General features: G+C 47.6%; 1 protein-coding gene across 13 annotated transcripts in view; it reads left to right on the forward strand.

Moving 5' to 3' along the window:
- The window catches only part of FOXN3 (forkhead box N3), a 405,842-nt gene that overhangs the window by 359,753 nt on the left and 28,558 nt on the right, over positions 1–17,531 (forward strand). For 9 of the 13 annotated variants that reach the window (XM_073800140.1, XM_073800137.1, XM_019919459.3 and 6 more), the window contains one exon: positions 11,248–11,313. The exons of 2 other annotated variants lie outside the window; for them this stretch is intronic. In XM_073800140.1, the coding sequence (XP_073656241.1) occupies positions 11,248–11,313 (66 nt within the window). The remainder of the gene's footprint in view (positions 1–11,247; positions 11,314–17,531) is intronic. 2 more of the 13 variants (XM_033850746.2, XM_073800139.1) reach the window with 1 other exon arrangement.

Genomic DNA, 17,531 nt, shown 5'->3' on the forward strand with positions numbered 1-17,531 from the left:
TTCATGTGCCGCCCCCCATCGCTCGCATTACCTCCTGAACCATCCCCCCACCCCCCAGTCCGTGGAAAAATTGTCTTCCATGAAACCCATCCCTGGTGCCAAAAAGGTTGGGGACCACTGATTTATGGCACAGGGACACACAGATGGTAACGCGTTGCATGGAATGGTGTGTGCGATTCAATATGGTAGACTTGATGTGGAAAGCACGGGGCAAGGTTTATTTATTTTATTTTATTTTATTTTATTCTATTCTATTTTATTTTTTGGCCGTGCCGCACTGCTTGTGGGATCTTAGTTCCCCGACCAGTGATTGAACCCAGGCCCTCGGCAGTGAAAGCACGGAGTCCTAACCACTGAACCACCAGGGAATTCCTGAGGGGTAACTTTTAGTTCTGACGTGTCCTATCTGATGACAGTCGCCTGTCAGATCTGGGAAAATCAATGGTTCCCTGTTCCTTTTGAAATTCTTTTGAGTCAGCATAATACATACATTCCCAGACAAAGTAAGCCTTGTGTTTAGAGTTAACTTCCTCCAGTTCTTCATCCCTTGAACATTAGGGAGGAAGACAGTTGAAAGCTGGGCAAGCAGTCGCTTTGTGCCTTGGAACACTGATGTCAGCCTTCTGTGTGATGTTTACTTTCACTAACACACCTGCCGGTGTCACTCTGAGATGGAATCTCTGCTTCTGGAAAAGGGGCTTTGCACATCTACCCAGTTTAAGACAGAGCTAATTGGAGATGCCGTGCAAATGGAAATATTCAATTGTCAGCAACAACAAGCATTGCATGCCTGGTGGGGACCGGGCCACCATGAGAACGGCTGGAGCCGTGGAAGAGTTTGTGCAGGAGTTGCCAGAAATCCTGTGACCTTTCCTAGAGGTGGAAGTGGTTTCTAGGGTGGGGACTGTGCAGGAGCTGATTTTCCAGTAGGTGGGAAGAAGTGATAGCTGGGGAAGACGAGCTCGCAGCATGGGGAGGGGGAAACCGGCTAAGCTAGATGCCCTGGAGTTCCCCTGCCACCTCCGCCTGTTATGCGTCCAGCCCTCTGGGGCTCCTGTTGTCCCCCTGGGCCTTTAGCTCCTGTCTCAGGGATCCCCAGCCTGGTTCTGCCTCTGGTTTCTGGACTTGGTGCATCCTTCCTCCGAGACATCAGTGTGGCCAGGCCTTCCGGTTCTCAGGGCTCTTTTGGGAGCACCCCATTCCCGTTCCTGCCCCTGGAAGCCTTCCATACCCAGGGCTGTCTTCCTGGTCCCAGCTGGGTGGTGGGCTTTTGCTCTATCCCTGGTTGAAGAAGCCAGGAGCAAACACAAGGTTTTCAAAGCAAAGAATTCCAGAGTCTAAAAGGCTGCAGCATGTATCCCCTTCAGTCCTCCCTCCCAGCATCAGAAGCCCCTCTACAGAATCCCCGGATGTCTCCTGTGCTCATGGTTGTCATGTACAGCATCCCCAGAGAGGCAAAAGTCAGAGCATGCAGTAAGCAGAGATCTACAGCTGAATGAGACGCAAAGGGGAAGGCACTTCCGAGGAATGTGTAGTTTCTCATTCACCTACAAGAAGTTTAAAAAGAGTTTTTTTTAGAAACTCCCAGCAGACAAGCAGCTGTAGAACAGTTGAACAAGCCAAACAGAACCAAACCAGAACTCCTTGCCTCTTAAGTAGTGGTTACATCTCACAGGACAGAAGTCATAACCCGTTCTGGGTTTCCTGTCACCTTTGCCCACATGCTCCAGTTCTAGAATTTTGAACCCTTTGTACTGTCCACCTTGGTCCGCGTGGTTCCTTTCCCTTCGCTCCCAGGCAGCTGCTAGAAAGAGTTCCATCAACTCGTCAAAGATATTAAAGACGCAGACATTCATCGTGGGGAAACTTCAGAGCGCCGATGTGAGGTGTTGGTGTGACAGTGTCTTGGCTGAGAGGAGAGGGGTGAACCTGAAGTGAGCCAGGAGAGGGTGGTGGCATTGCTTTCATTGGAAGCACAGACTTGGAAAAGTAGGGAATGAAATGCAGACCTCTGAAGAAGCAAAGGAGACTTTTGAATTAAGCGACTCAGAACACAACAAAGTTAAAGTGTTTCTTGTTCTCCAGAGAAAAGCAGAAGGATGGAAGCGTCTGGCCTGAGGAGTGTCAAGGAGCTTGCTTTTACTTCTCAAGCAGGGAGGGAAGCAGCAGCAAAAGTGAGTGACTCGCAGAGAGTTCGAGGCCCCAGAGGGCCGGCAGCTCAGCCTCCCTAACATCACATTAGAAGCAGGGCGTCTGAGACTTACAGAGGTGACAGCCCGTGTCACCTGACTCCCAGCCCAGGGTGCACCCTGAGCTCAGCACTTAACCTTCCAGGTGCTTTCCCTCCAATCCCTTCTGCATGAAATAGAATCAGCGTAATCAATGGGCAATTTACAGGCGTTAGAAGGATGTCCCTGGTTGGGAAGCTGGCTTGTAGAACTGTGGTCCTGATTTGCAGAGTTGACCATGATGCTGCCCCTCAGAGCCAGTAAATCTCTCATTTAGAGCTCACCCGTCACTGGGTTTAAGCTGAGGAAGAAGCTGTGTGAATGGGAGCCTAATAATCCTAAAATGCAAGTAGAATTTATCCATCCTGTAGTTCGCCCCCGACCTCATTTAGATTCTCTTTTGTGACAACAAACAACTGTTCGTTTCAACTTGTTTAATTGTTAGTTTTAACTCAATTCATTTCTTCAGTGTAGCAAGTTTGGAGGTTGTTTTTTTTGTTTGTTTGTTTGTTTTTTCACTTAATCTTTTGGAGAAGCAGGACTACTCTTGGTGTTCTCTAGCTCCAACTCTCATCCTAAAGATAGTTTTTGTTTGTTTGTTTGTTTTTTGCGGTACGCGGGCCTCTCACTGCTGTGGCCTCTCCCGTTGCGGAGCACAGGCTCCGGATGCGCAGGCTCAGCGGCCATGGCTCACGGGCCCAGCTGCTCCGCGGCATGTGGGATCTTCCCGGACCGGGGCACGAAACCGTGTCCCCTGCATTGGCAAGCGGACTCTCAACCACTGCGCCACCAGGGAAGCCCCTAAAGATAGTTTTTTAAAAGTCACAACTTGGAGTCAGTTTTTGTGTGAGGCTGTTATTCCCTAAAACCCCATCCATCGTGAAGATCGTCCACCGGGCTCATTGGTGTCACTTTCCCTCGTCTGGCTGTGAGAGCCTCGCAGATATGTAGCCGTGGTGAATACCATCTTAATCACCTCCAGCCAGAAGGGAGGTGGAAAAAATATTCCTGGTAAATGACCTCAGTAGATCTGACAGCACCGCCGCCCGCCCCTGGCCCGCCCCAGCCCGTTCTGTTGCCTTTGAGATCAGAGGCGGCTGGTGCAGATGTCTTGATCGATTGCAACAGCAGCCAAAGCGTGTGACTCCTACTTCAGTGGTTTCAAAGCCACAAATGTAGATATCCCATCTCTGTTAACCGACACCTAGGGATTTTGCAAAAAGGGGAGAAAAAGAGACATCAACAACAGAGTGAATTTCATGTCAATTTGTTTACTTTTGATGTATTCTATTTGAGATAATTTGGCTCGAAGAACTGTTTTTCCTGACCATAGCACATGTACATGTAAGCTTAATACAGAGTTTCTCAACCTCAGCACTATTCCCATTCTGAATCCAATAATTCTTTGTTGTGGGGGACTGTCAGTACACTGTAGAATGCTGGATAGCATCCCTGGGTTAAGTGTTGCCGCTAGGTGCCAGTAGCATCCTCCCCGTCCCACCCAGTCATGACAGTGAAAGCCACCTCCAGACGTTGCCGTCCAAGGGGCAGACAGCATTGCCATACGAGGGAAGGGGTGCAGAATCATCCCTGATTGAGAACCACTGACTCATGGAGTTTACGGAATGTGCATAATGAAACCATGCGTATCTACTCAGAATGCCCCAGGAAGTGGACACCTTATTGAGATTTTTATTTCTTTTCTTGCTTGTGTATTTGCTTTCATCTATTTCTTGTTCCCTTAGCCCTAAAAGTTATCCAAGTATTTTTTTCCTCCATTTTCAGGGATTCATTAAATACTTTCAGATGTCACTCTCATGCAGAATTACAGGAAAATGGATAAAGATATTTCAAAGCAAAGAGATCTAGGAAAGTTATAGATGATAAAGGATCTCTAGGGAGCACTTGCCATCCTCAAATGCTTTGGAATTCAAATCCCCTACTAAAGGAGGCTCTTTCCCTTTCCTGCACATCAGAACCCCCTGATAAATTTTTACAAAACTCAGTGTCATCTGGGATGGGGCCTGACATTTAGTTTTCTGGAGTTTCCTGGGGATTCCACTGCACATCCAGAGGCTTATGCCCTGGGAGCATCAGACAGTTGGATTGGATGAGGTGTGCATTCAAATGTTCAACATCTATTTTTCTAGCACCCCCTGTGCTCCAGGCACTGTTCTAGGTGCTGGGGGTACAGCAGTGAAAAGGCAGAGAGGGAGGAGCCCTTGTAGCAGGGCTCACTTTCTTGTGAAGAATGTCAGAGAGAATATGAGCACCTTGGTGTGTGCATCTGATTGAATGTGTACTGTGTCCATATGTCCAGTAGTTTTTTGGCCGAGTGTTTGTCATCCATTGTTTGGCTTTTTTTTAATGCTTCTTGGATCTCTTTTATTCAGTTACATAAAGACCTTTTATCATCCCGTAAAACATTTCAGATATGAAAGGGAGCAGGGAGAAATAGAGAAACCGTGATTTCTAAGAGAGCTATGATTGTTGGTTGTTCTCAGGCTTTATCTATGGGAAAAGTTTCATTATCACTGTTTTGTTAGGTTGGTCAACTCAGAGATGCTAAGGCTGGTACTCACATTTTTGCAGCCTTTCTATAGCGGTGAGGATTGAACCAGGGGTTTCTGGCCATCTTTTGTATTCTTAGTTTGTTAAAACAGATGGTCTCTGCAGTCACTTCCCTATGACCCCAGATCCTAGAGGAAGGGGCATGGATATAAACAGAAGCCGCACCAAGAACCCACAACATACCCATGCCAGGCCGAATGGATTGCTCTGAAGTGGACCCAGCAGACGCCCAGAATGACAGCCCACCACACTCCAGGGACACTAGGATAGTCTTCCAGCCTTGCTAAGAGTGTTAACTGCCTCCAAAGGCCTTGGAGCAGATGCCCCATTTGGTAGATACTCCTTGGAGTCCATAGTTCCGGCAGCCGTGAGCTGGAAAGGGAGGAAAAAGTCAGGGGACATTATGGGGCCTTGTGGGTGGAGCCAGGAACTCTGTGGAATGAGATTTAAAAGCAGTTCAGCCCCTCCCCTGTCTGTAGCCACCCATCACCCTTTTAAAAGGAATGAGCTCAGACCCAGCAAAGTGAAAGTCACATGTTGATCAGCAGCAGCCCCAAGACTCAAACCCAAGAACACTCGTGCCTCGCCTTGTGCTCTTCCCATGATACTCGCAAAGGAAAAGCCTCCTCCCGGTGCCCAGAAGAAACTGTCTCCACATTTTGGTAAAATGAAGCACAATCTTTTTTTTTTTTTTCTTTTTTTTAAATCCAAACAGCTGAACCGTTGGTTCTGGAAACTTTGTTACCTGTTATTTCACTGTAGGATAACATAATTGTCTATATACCTTCAGGAGAAAGAGGATTTGAAAACATCTGTAAGATGTGTGACCGTTTTTCAGTCTCATAGTACAGAGAAGAGGCAATGTGATAAGACAACTGTATTGAAGATGAAAATTGAAATGGGCCGCTGGGAGCCAGGCCAGAGGAGAAGTAACATTTGTTACTGAAGCATGAGAAAGGAGGAATTTTTTTAAATATGGGATTTGAGATGTGCTGGGTTTTAAGGATGGTCATTAAGCATCCGTGATGGCACTCTTGATGTTTTACTGAATTAACCGAGTGGTAAATGATACGGCCTCTGGTATTAGGACGCTGAACTCGGTACTGCTGTGAAACACGCCCCCACCCCCTCCAAAAATAAAGAGGGTTGCGCTGCTCTGTTCTCCTGTCCCCCTCTGCCTCACCGACATTCCCCAGAGATACAACATAAAGGATACTTCTGCCAGGTGGATCTTCTTTCCTAGAAAGAGTTCCTGGCCAAAATATCTTCTTCCTCTTTTCTTATGCTGGTAAGCTGGATTGAACCATCTTGGGGGTAGAATTCCTTCTTTTTAAGCCCAGGGAAAAATTTGACGCAGCCAACATGCAGCTCTTCCTCCCCGAATCTGGTCCTGGACCTTTCATCTGTCAGAATCAACCATGCCTCCGAAGCAGAGCATCCCTGACTCCAGACCAGCTGCCCGGTCCCCTAAAACAGCTCCAGCCAAAGAGCTCCAGAACAAGCATCCTTGGTCAAAAGCATCCCACCAGGAAGATGTGCTTCCATCAGAAAGCCCCTTGGCTACCCAAGGACACAGGCCACTGCCAGCTCTCTCCTGAGCACAGGGATTGAGAGGCTTTTAGGGACACCCAAAGTGTGCTCATGAAAACTAACACGTCACCAAGGTGGCAGCTGGGGGTGAGCCCCAGAGAGAGGTTGAGAAGTAAGAGCTGTGCATGGCAGAGCAGGGAGAGATGGGGGCCGTGCTGGGTCCTCATGGGGAGGGGGGCCGGGAGAGAAGATGGGGATTGCTGTGCTAAGGCGGTACTTTCAGGAGCTCAGGATTTGTAGGGAGAAAGCAGTGTGCTGGGCGCAGGTTTCCCGTTACAAACGCTTTGTGTCTGCCTTCTGAGAGTCTGCGGTGTAAAGGCGAGGGAATGTCAGTACGAACACTGTGGTGTGTTTTTATGCATGAAAAAGTCACCACAAAAAAACTTCGGCTTATGTATACTAATATAACAGTGTGCCAAGATCTGTCATTAAGTGAAAAGTAGGGGGACAAAGTTATCTTCAGAAGAGTGTTTTCCACATGAACCAATTTTTAAAGAATAGATATGTGTGCATGTGTAAGCGTATGTGTGCTGGTATTTCAGTGAATATATATAAACACCTGTATTTGTGTAGACAGTTTCTGGACATATGTACAAGAAAATGTGAATCTGGGAGTGGGTCTATGGGGAAGGCATTTATTTCTCAAATTATATCCACCTAGTGTATATATATATATTTTTTTATTTTATTTTTATTTTTATTTTTTTTTTTTTTGCGGTACGCGGGCCTCTCACTGTTGTGGCCTCTCCCGTTGCGGAGCACAGTCTCTGGACGCGCAGGCTCAGCGGCCATGGCTCACGGGCCCAGCTGCTCCGCGGCATGTGGGATCTTCCCAGACCAGGGCACGAATCCGTGTTCCCTGCATCGGCAGGCGGACTCTCAACCACTGCGCCACCAGGGAAGCCCCCCTAGTGTATACTTTTTGTTCACAGTGGGCATGCATTACTTTCTTGATTTTTTTTTTAAGGGAAAAAATCTTAGACATTTTAGTAATATTGTAGCATCTCTTTAGAGAGGAGGGATGGGTGGTTTTCGGCTCTGAAGACTGAAACACGCACAGGATGCCTGGGTGTGACAAGTGTAAAGGTGTGTCAGATGTTTAGTAGAGGATCCGAGAGACTTTTTGACATAGAAACGTGGCTGATTGAGGCTTCTTTCGGGCTGTCTGGTGTTTCTCCAACACACCTGGAGCCAAAGCTGGCCCTTCTAGCATTGATCTGTACAGTTCTGGGAGATCTGTGCTTAAGCAGCTTACTGGATCAAGAAAGAGGTCTGGTTGATTACTTCCATTTTCATTTATCTGTATCTGAGTATTGAACCCAGATAATGTTATATTTGATACACTAACAAATGAGACAAAAAGATGCCACTCAGGAGACAATTCTGTGCAGTTTTGGGGTAGGCAGAGATTTCTTAGTTGGGACACAAAAAGCATTGAGCTATAAAAGAAATCGATACATTGGATTTTACAAAAATTTCAAACTTCTACTTATTAAAAGACACTATTAAGAAGCTGAACAGACAGACCGAGGACTCAGAAAAATATATCTTGCAAAGGACTTCTATCTAGAATGTTTAAAGAAGCCTTACAATTCAATCGTAAGAAATTTAACAACCCAATGAAAAAACAGGCACAAACTTAAACAGTCTTTCCACAAAAAAAGATCTACACATGGCCATTATGCACATGAAAAGATGTTCAACATCGTTTGTCAGTAGGGAAATACAAGTTAAAACCACCAGGAAATACCACAACACATCTAGAAAGGCTCAAGTTTTAAAAGATTGACAAAAATGTGGAGCAACTGGAACTCATACGTGGTACAGCCTCTTTGGAAAAGAGAATCAATCCTCTGTAAAGTTAAACGTACACTTACCAGCGGTTACCCAAGGGAATGAAAAGCTGTTCTCAGAAGACTGGTAGAGAAGTTCACAGCAGCTTTTTCTGTAAGTTCCCAAACTGGAATCAACCCAAATGTCCATCTACGGGTAGATGGATAAACAAATTGTAGTGTATCCATACAGTGGGGTACTACTTGACAGTAACGGTAATAGGAATGAACTGCTGACACCACAGCCTGGATTAATAACAGAAAGCGAGCCAGTAGTTGCCCAGAGCAAGGGTAGGGATGACAGCAAAGGGGCACAAGGAAACTTCGGGGTGATGGAAATCTGTATCTTCACTCTCCTCTTTACCTTGATTATGGTGGTGGTAGCGCTGGTATAAAATTTGTCAGGCTCGTCAACCAGTACGCCAGGGATGACACTCACTGTATCCCCCAGGGAAGGGCTGGCACTGTCGTGCCAGGGTGTACACACCTGCACAAACTCGTGATCACGTTTTCTCATACCATTTACAGTTCTCATGTTTGCCGATTCACCTGCCAAGATAGCATGAGGGAGGAATCCCGTGCCTTGCCCTCCATTCCGTTCTGCTCCTGGGGCTTCATGAGCAGGAACTGACCCGTTCAGAATGGAGAGTGGGGCTTAGGAATTGATTATGCATGAAATAATGAGAAGACTGGGTGTTACATTTGCCCCAGATGCCTGGAGACCAGCAGGAGTGCCAAGGTAGCAACAGAATTCTTATCTGTGGCGGCCTCAGGCATGGCAAATCTGGTTGGAAGGAAGGATTGGAGGACTTGTCCTAAAGCATCCTATCTTTACTTAGATTATATGTTTCTTTGGCTTGGCTGGGTGGGGTGGGGGTAGGGGTCATGGGTGGATGTTCCCATGTTGCCCTTGGGGCTGCCCCACTTAGGTTCGGTGAAATCCACGTGATGTTAATACTCTTGCCCTTTAAAGTTCTCTTTCTCTCCCTTCTTTTTCCTTCTTTCATTACATCTTTCTATCTGTGGCCCTTTACACCTTCCTCCTGAGGTCGAATGTGTTTTTGAAGAGTACGGAACTGCTTTCTTTAGTTTTCTGGCAAAATAAGTAGGAAAAGACTCCAGACTTCTTAACTATATTTCCTCTTGTTCTGCCCGCATCAAACCTCCTGGTCACTCAGGAAAACACCAATGAGAGTGGCCTGGGGACCGTCCAGCCAGGCCAAACCTGGGTTGCCTGCAGCACTTGCATTCTCGAAGATGGCAAAGAACCTTTGCTTGGCGAGGGGAAACAGGCACGTTTTCTCATTCCTGAGAAAGGAAAGGCCCTTTCCAAAGAGAGGGACTAAGAGAGGAAGGCCTCAGCCTTGCTGCCTATGGCTTGTGGGGTACCAGCAGTACCCTGACACTGCGAGCCCTTTGTCCTGGTGGGGACATGAGAGGGCAGGGACAGCGGCAACCCTGGGAGCACTGAGTGGAACTTTAAGTTTTTTGGTTCATCATTCAACTAATATACATATTTTAACATCAGTGGGAATCGATGACTGTTTTAGGAGTTTCACCCCAGGAGTTGTCAAATAAGTTAACCTACCTGTTTCTCCTACAATATACTTCTTAAAATAAAATTTCACTCCATTATGAAGTGTAAGTAATGGACCTCCTGCAGGCAAAATAGAAAAAGACCTGAAGAGTCAAGTTCCTTTGCCTTTGTTTGTTTTTTGGGTTTTTTTCTGTTTTGAGACACTCTTCTGAAACCAGAGTCAACCGTATTATTAATCACTGGTAGGGCTTTATACTGTATCACGTTACTCCCCTGGAATTAAACTGCACATATAAAGTTATGAAACATGTACTTTTTTAAACGGTAAAAAAGTTATTTTCTAACATAAAACCCCAGATAAAGTGCCATGGAGCCATTAGCAGTAAATTGAATTTTTTGGTATGTAATTTATACGAAAACTGACAAGTGCGACCCCGCCACCCCGCACCCCGTCATTAGTCATCGGTTTAGTGGACGCGGAGGTAGTAATCTTCAAGGGCAGGCATTTGGATGTCGACTTCCTTTATTTGGACCTGGCTCAAGCGGCAGCTCCTGTCACTCGGCCTCGCTGCACTATTAGCGAATTTTACCCCAGGGCAGCTGGGACGCTGGGCTGGGGCAGATGTTCTTTTCAGCCTATTCAGTGACCATTCTTGGGGGTTGTTTACTGTTGCCATGGTGACTTTCATTTCCATAGCAGCAGAGCTGCTGTTTCTCAGAGGAAAATGAATTTAGTTATAAAAGGATAATATTTTTCTGTCTGTATATAACCTGCCATCTGTCAACCGGTGGATCAGAAAGGATTCAGAAACCTATTAAGACTGATAGCAATGAAGTGATGAGTTGTTTTTTTTTTTGTCCCATATTAAAAGCAATAATAGATGTGGAAACAAATGTTGTCCCCTCAACATCAGAACTTTAATTTTTTTCTTTATATTGATGTGTGTGTGTGTTTAATGCCTTCACCGCCTCCACCACTGCTGCGACAACCTCATAAAATACAGTTTACATTCTGCTGACAAATGGAAATGACCGAATATCTTGTTTGTATCTCACTAGATGCAGGTGTATTTAGTGCTTTCTTTTCTTGGTGCTGTGAGCTTCCCTGGTTCATTAAAGATTCCGGCGGCTGAACTTTCTATTGTCACCCCACTCTCCTCTCCTCCACCCCCGGGGACAAAGCTGTGCGGGTGAAAAGATCAGCAACTTATCAGGAACATACAGTGCAAATTATGAAATCAGCAAACTGCGAAAAAAAAAGCCGTGCTTTATCTGAAAAACTTGCTAACATGCCCCTTAAGTCTCACTCTAGAATAACATTCTTCCTTGCAAATCCAAATGGGAAGAAAAGTCACCTTTGGGATAGCTCCTCTAGTTCCTGGAATTTTTTTTCTCTGTTGCATTCATAAACTGTAACGTGCAGGGGGAAAAACACCCACACACACCGGCCCCGTTGTAAATAATGTTGTTTATTGGTTGATTTTTCCAGATCCTGACATTGATGCTGCCAGTGCCATGATGCTTTTGAATACTCCCCCTGAGATACAAGCAGGTTGTGAGTAGATATTTCTATAGCCTACAGCACCATAGTTTGTGAACTTAACCTTCTCCTTTATATACCAGGCCATAGGAAGAACTAATGCTCAAGCCAACCTTCCCTTATAGAATCACTTTAAACTACCTCAGTGCATGACTACATACATGTGCGCATAGAGATGCAGCTACGCATATGTATGAATGAATGCATAGGTGTGTTTCCAAGATGAGAAAGTTCTAATATAATTTCAGGGCTTAAGACTTGGGGGCAGGGAAGTGGACCCTGTAATGAGTCCCAGAGGAGAGACCCTTTGTCCTGCAGGAATTGTTCCCGTGAGTTTGTAGTTTCTGCTAGAAGAGGCTACAGGGGGCCAGCCTGACAGTCATGGAACTCAGCAGTGTCCGTTTTTAGCCATTCCTCTCCCCTTGGGGACCTCATTAATAACAGGCTACCATTTAAGAGAGAGGAGAGGAAAATCTGGCGAGGCGGGGATGCAGGAGTTTGGAACAGCCTTAAAATGGAAACACTGTGGTGCCCCCCCCCCGCGTCTTCCCCACCAGCTTTCCAGGGTGCCACAGACAGAAGGGCAGGGCTGGTTTAGCGTAAGCAGGGCTCCTGTCTTCATCTTCTGTTGACCCTTGAGCAATGTCAAGCTTGAGACAACTCTTTTCCTAACTTGAACTCTCTTCTCTCCACCATCGGATGTTTCTCCCCACCTCTGGCGCTACAACATTGTTAGAAAGGTCTCCTTCCCAAGTGATGACAAATGACCCAAACGCAGACATCTGTCCCCTCCTCCTCCCAACTTGAGGCTAGTTTCTCTGGCACATTCCACCCCCCACCAGAAGCCTGTTGAGCAGATAGCCACCACGGGCCGCTCAGCTCGCTGGCAGGACAATTGCATCGCCGCCTCCTGTGCATGAAACTCACGGCGTGGAGACGGCGGCGTGAAGCGGCACACCCCGCCGCGACGCCCACCAGGGCTGGCGCCCACCTGCCTCGTTCTGAGCGCTGCATGGCCTCCCGAGCAAAGGGAATCCCCCGCTTCTGGAGCTGATAGGGTTTCCCACAGGAGAACATCTGTTCCCAGACCCTACCCAGGTGTCTTTTGATGCGGAGTTCCAGACCATCCCTCCTAGCCTTCTACTCGTCACAGCCTTCCAACAGCTTTAGGAAACTTGGCTCCTTCCTTACCTGGTCCATTTTTTAAAGGACCCAAGAGATGCAGCCAGGCGTTCTCGGGAGAGACTCATCCCTGTGCCGCGGGCTGCCATTACCTGATCCTGAAGGTGCAGAATTCTCATTCTCTCTTTGCTAAACTCAGCTTGCCGGCAGTTGACATAACGGCTGCCCACACCTCCGAGAAGGAAACACCACCGTAAGCAGATGTGTACCAGTGCAGTCCTCTCACTAGCGGCTAACCTGTAGTGTGGGTTTCAAATGATGTTTGAAGTTAAAAGGAAATGAAAAAAACAAAATCAGAAAAAATAAAAAAAAACCTCCATTCTCAGATGACTCTTGCAGGAAGAGTATAGACCAGACTGTAATTCAGTTACGGTCTGAAATGGTTTCTGAAATCGAGTTGCGTAATTCATCATGAGGCAGGCGTACTGATTTTATCAGAGCTGTGTAAGGTTCAGGCACCTTCCTTTGCACCCAGCCGCCGCCCGCAGTGATCATTGGTTTAAAGAAATAACTTGGGGCTTCCCTGGTGGTACAGTGGTTGAGAGTCCGCCTGCCGATGCAGGGGACACGGGTTCGTGCCCCGGGCCGGGAAGATCCCGCTCGCCGCGGAGCGGCTGGGCCCGTGAGCCATGGCCGCTGAGCCTGCGCGTCTGGAGCTCATGCTGCGCAACAGTGAGAGGCCCGCATACCGCAAAAAAAAAAAAAAAAAAAGAAAAAAAGAAATAACTTGATGAACTGGAATAATGGAGTTAAGCAGGGAAAGGCAAAGGGATTGGTCATTAAAAGCAGCTTTATAATAATCCATTATCACTAGATTCTTCTCTTTTTTTTTTTTTTTTTTTTTTTTTTTTTTTTGCGGTACGCGGGCCTCTCACTGTTGTGGCCTCTCCCATTGCGGAGCACAGGCTCTGGACGCGCAGGCTCAGCGGCCATGGCCCATGGGCCCAGCCGCTCCGCGGCATGTGGGATCCTCCTGGACCGGGGGACGAACCCGTGTCCCCTGCATCGGCAGGCAGACTCCCAACCACTGCGCCACCAGGGAAGCCCTATCACTAGATTCTTGACCACAGATAGAAGAGGAAAAGGGTTGATCCCGATTAGCTGAGAAGTGAATTGTTTTAATGTTCTCATGGCTAAATGAACTTCTTCTCTCCTTTACTGTAACACAAACTGTAATAATTATTTTTTTCAAGGTATCCATAGTCTTATTTACATTGAAATGCTGAATTTGAGTTTTCAAAGCGCGTTCATGTCTTGAAGCTGTAGAGTCATGTAGGGCTTTCCTACCGCGCTCTCACCACTGTGAGAAACCTGGCTGTAGCCTTCGTGAAGGCCCCCACCAAGAGGGGGTCCCAGGGTCCTGGAAGGAAGGAACAAGGAAGCCCATAAAAGTCGTGGAAGGAGACGCATTGGCAGGAGCAGCAGAGAAGTAAATTTAAGGACTGGGCAGAGGATAGAACATCACCTTCATATTCACCTTCCTGTCTGACCCCAAGCCTTGTAAAATCCCCTTGAGGCCAAGCTAGGGCATACTCAGTGGGACGGATGTAAAGCCCCCCAAAATTGGACCAGTACCATCGGAAGGAAGTGAGTGTCTGTTGAGCGTCCGCTCCAGGCACTTGGGGGAGCCAGGGGGGTCCCTCCTCAGCCTTCTGAGAAACACAGTCCGAGGTTTGTGTCTCCGACGCCAGGCCTCTCTTTTCACTTAGCTCTTCTTTGCCTCACTCTCCCTTCCCCTCCCTGCCTGATGTTTCTTGTCCTGGGAAGTGATGCAGTACCTCGCCTCCTGACGGGAGACGCATTCCATACATACGGTGGTGAAGCCACCGTGCCCTACACTGCTGGCTTTGTGCAAAGCCTGGAAAAAGTGAGAGGTGACCCCTCGACCAAAAGGTTCAAAGGCAGCAGACGCCCAGGCAGTGCTGGAGTGTGGGCAGCCTACCGAGGGGTGTTTGTGTGCACGTGTCCCGGTGAGGATGTGTGTGTGCATCACCCAGGTTCGGGGGTCCTGCCACTGCCACGCGTGGGGAGCGTGGGTTCCTGTCTGCACGGAGCCTGCCTGTGTTCTCCCCCGTGTTGCTCCGTGGCTGGGCTCTGTTTATAGAGCTTCCTCGTGTGCTGCTATTTATAGCCCCTTGTTTTCACCTCCCAGGCTGTGTGATGCCCCTCTTTGAATGGGGGCCACCGGCCACCAACCTAGTCTGTCTGCCACTGGCACTCCCAGCAGTCGGAGGCTGTCCTGGATGGTTTGAAAGCCTTTTCCTTTGTCATTGCCCTTCGTAGCCAGTTCACTTCAGGTCACCAGATGGCAGCCACTTAGGTCTTTTCCACTCATCCTCCCTGCTCAGCATCTGCACAGTTGCTCGGTGCAGACTGGCCTCAGTCTGGCTCTGAGCTGACTAGTTCATAGAAAGGAAACTTCTCCAGAAGTTGACAAGAACCCCAGTCAGCCAAGACGCTTATCTTGGGGGGACCCGATCCTGCCCCAAGGGTGCTCACTGCACTATGTGTTGCTTGAGCTGGACTCCCTGTGGGTCCCCTCAGCCCCTGCCTGTGCTCTGATGCTTCTCTTTCTGTGAGGCAGCAGTGCACATCTAATCAAAACCTCAGGCCACAGCATTTTGTCTCCTCTGGTAGCACCAGCGGTAATGTGATCTTTCTCAGACTTTCCCAGATTGCCGTATGGGGAACATTCTACAAGGTGTGCCATCGTGTCTCAGGTGCTCTGAAAAACACTACTTCCAGAAAAATCCAAGCAGGACACTGCTTCCTCCTTATCTCTTAACTTTGGATTATGCTTCTGGTCAAGTCCATCCACCTACCCACCCCCCCAATAAAAAGTGTCTGTGTAGACTAATTCCAGCTTCTAGAGTCTACTTAAATACCTGCTTTGCAGTTCCCCTTCGACAAGCCCTGTGAGTCATCTTTAACCCCAGTGGAGGAATTGTTATTAAGTCCGGAGAAGTCAGATCACCATTACTCATCTTCAAAGGCTTGCATGATCCCTGGTTGGAATGTTCCAGAGAGGAACTCTAGGTAATAAACAAAACAACAAAATGGGACGGAGGGGGGAGGCGGGGTTCTGCATCCCCCTCCCCAGAACTAGGCTGTGTACGGATGCACCAGCCACCGGCGAAGAAGGGCAAGCAGGAAGCAGGCTCCCCTCTCTCAGCCCCCTCCCCAGCATCTTTCCAAGGAAGCAGGTGGAAAGGCCAATTTTAGGAAAGGGAAGGATTATCGGAATCACCTGCTGCTCAGCTTATGGCCTCTGGTAGCTTAGCCAGGGCTGCTCTCCAAAGGCGGCAGCAGGAGCGCAGGGGTTACTTTCACAAGCTGTGAAAATCAAGGAAACTGAGCATCAGGAGGGAAGCTGGGGAAGCCAGGATGGGGCGGAGCTGAGGGGGGCGGAGCTGCAGGAAGGTTTCTCTTGTGCCTTCAACTTTTTTTTTAGGTTCTGGAGACGATCACATTTAGATCACAGTGAGCGGTGCTGCTTGATTGGACTGTGTGTGTGTGTGTGTGTGTGTGTGTGTGTGTGTGTGTTGCTTTCTTGCTGGTTAAAAGTAAGAAAGTTTAGGGTCACCGTATAACTTAAGGTAAAGTGGTCGATCGGCTGGGAGCCCTGGTGCTGATGTCCTTAACACCTCATCCCAGGATTTGAGAGTCTCAGATGTATGTCTTCTCTCCTATAAAAGCCATTTTAAAAAATTTTTATTTTATATTGGAGTAGGTTGATTAACAATGTTGTGCTAGTTTCAGGTGTACAGCAAAGTGGTTCAGTTATACATATACATGTGTCTATTCTTTTTCTAATTCCTTTCCCGTTTAGGTTATTACGGAGTATTGGGCAGAGTTCCCTGTGAAGAACCAGATATTTAACTGATCTAATAGAAGGGGATGATGCTGGAGGCCCGTGCTTTTTTTTTTTTTTTTAATTTTTGTTGGAGTATAGTTGATTTAGTGAGAGCCACAAATCTGAGTTTAAGGTTGATTTTGAATGTCCAGTTTCTTATGACATCTCTTCTCTAGCTGGAGCCTAGGTATAATTTCAGCACATTGGGTGGGGTGCACTGGGGTTTACGTGCTTTGAAATACGTTGAGGGAAATGCAAAGGAAATGAAAGGAAGTCGACCTGCTGATAGGAGAAGGACTGAGGAGTGGTGGACTCGGGTTCCTCCAGAGCCCAGAGTCCAAAAAGCCATGCAGTAGGGACCTCAGAATACCTTTCTCAGACATTTTAGAGTGGCTGTGATTCATCTTTCAGAAGCCACATTCTTGAAACTTGGGGATGGAGACGGAAAGGAGAAAAGATGGGAGGACAGTTAAGTGTCACAGCCGGGCTCCTGGCAGCCTGTGAGCAGAGAGGGGCACACCCGCCCGCCGCACGTGAGGCGCACTGCCAGTGCTGAGGACTGAGAAATGCCGGGCTTGGCCGAGGCAGCGTTCAGTGGCAGCTCATTTGAGAACGAGCTCCAGGATTCAGAAGAAGAGCCTAGTCTGCACACCAGAAGTCTTGCGAGGTTCAGAAAATAGCTCAGGGAAAACCTTTTAATGCTGAGGGATAGCTCCGTCCGTGAGATTGTCTTTGAAGTGAATACAGTTCATTAACCAGGAAGATGTTTTCAGGGGTGAGTGCAGAGTTAGGGAGAGCTACAAAAAGCATAATAGGCTGAAAGAATTTCCCCATGTCCTGACCCCGTTAGGTCCTATGCCTCAGAGATAATTAGTAAGAAGATGCCGTTGCGGTGAGATGGGATGGTGGAAGGATGAACATGGTGGTGACGGTGATGATGAGCTTATATAATGGGCCAGCCACTGAGCTAGCAATTTGTGTACTTTGTCTTGTTTAATCTTCAAAATGATCCTCTGAGGTATGTTTATGCCTACTTTACAGGTGGGGAAACTGAGGCACAGAAAGGGTAAGGCACTTGCCCAAAGCCACAGAGCTAGCGGTGGGGCAAGACTTTGAATGGAGGCCATGTGGCCCCATGACTTGTAACCATGCAGGAGGCTTCTTCCCTGAAGCTTAAATGAGACAAGAGGGTCAAAAG

This window comes from Tursiops truncatus, chromosome 2 (assembly GCF_011762595.2).
Source record: "Tursiops truncatus isolate mTurTru1 chromosome 2, mTurTru1.mat.Y, whole genome shotgun sequence".
In the NCBI taxonomy this organism is placed as follows: Eukaryota; Metazoa; Chordata; class Mammalia; order Artiodactyla; family Delphinidae; genus Tursiops; species Tursiops truncatus.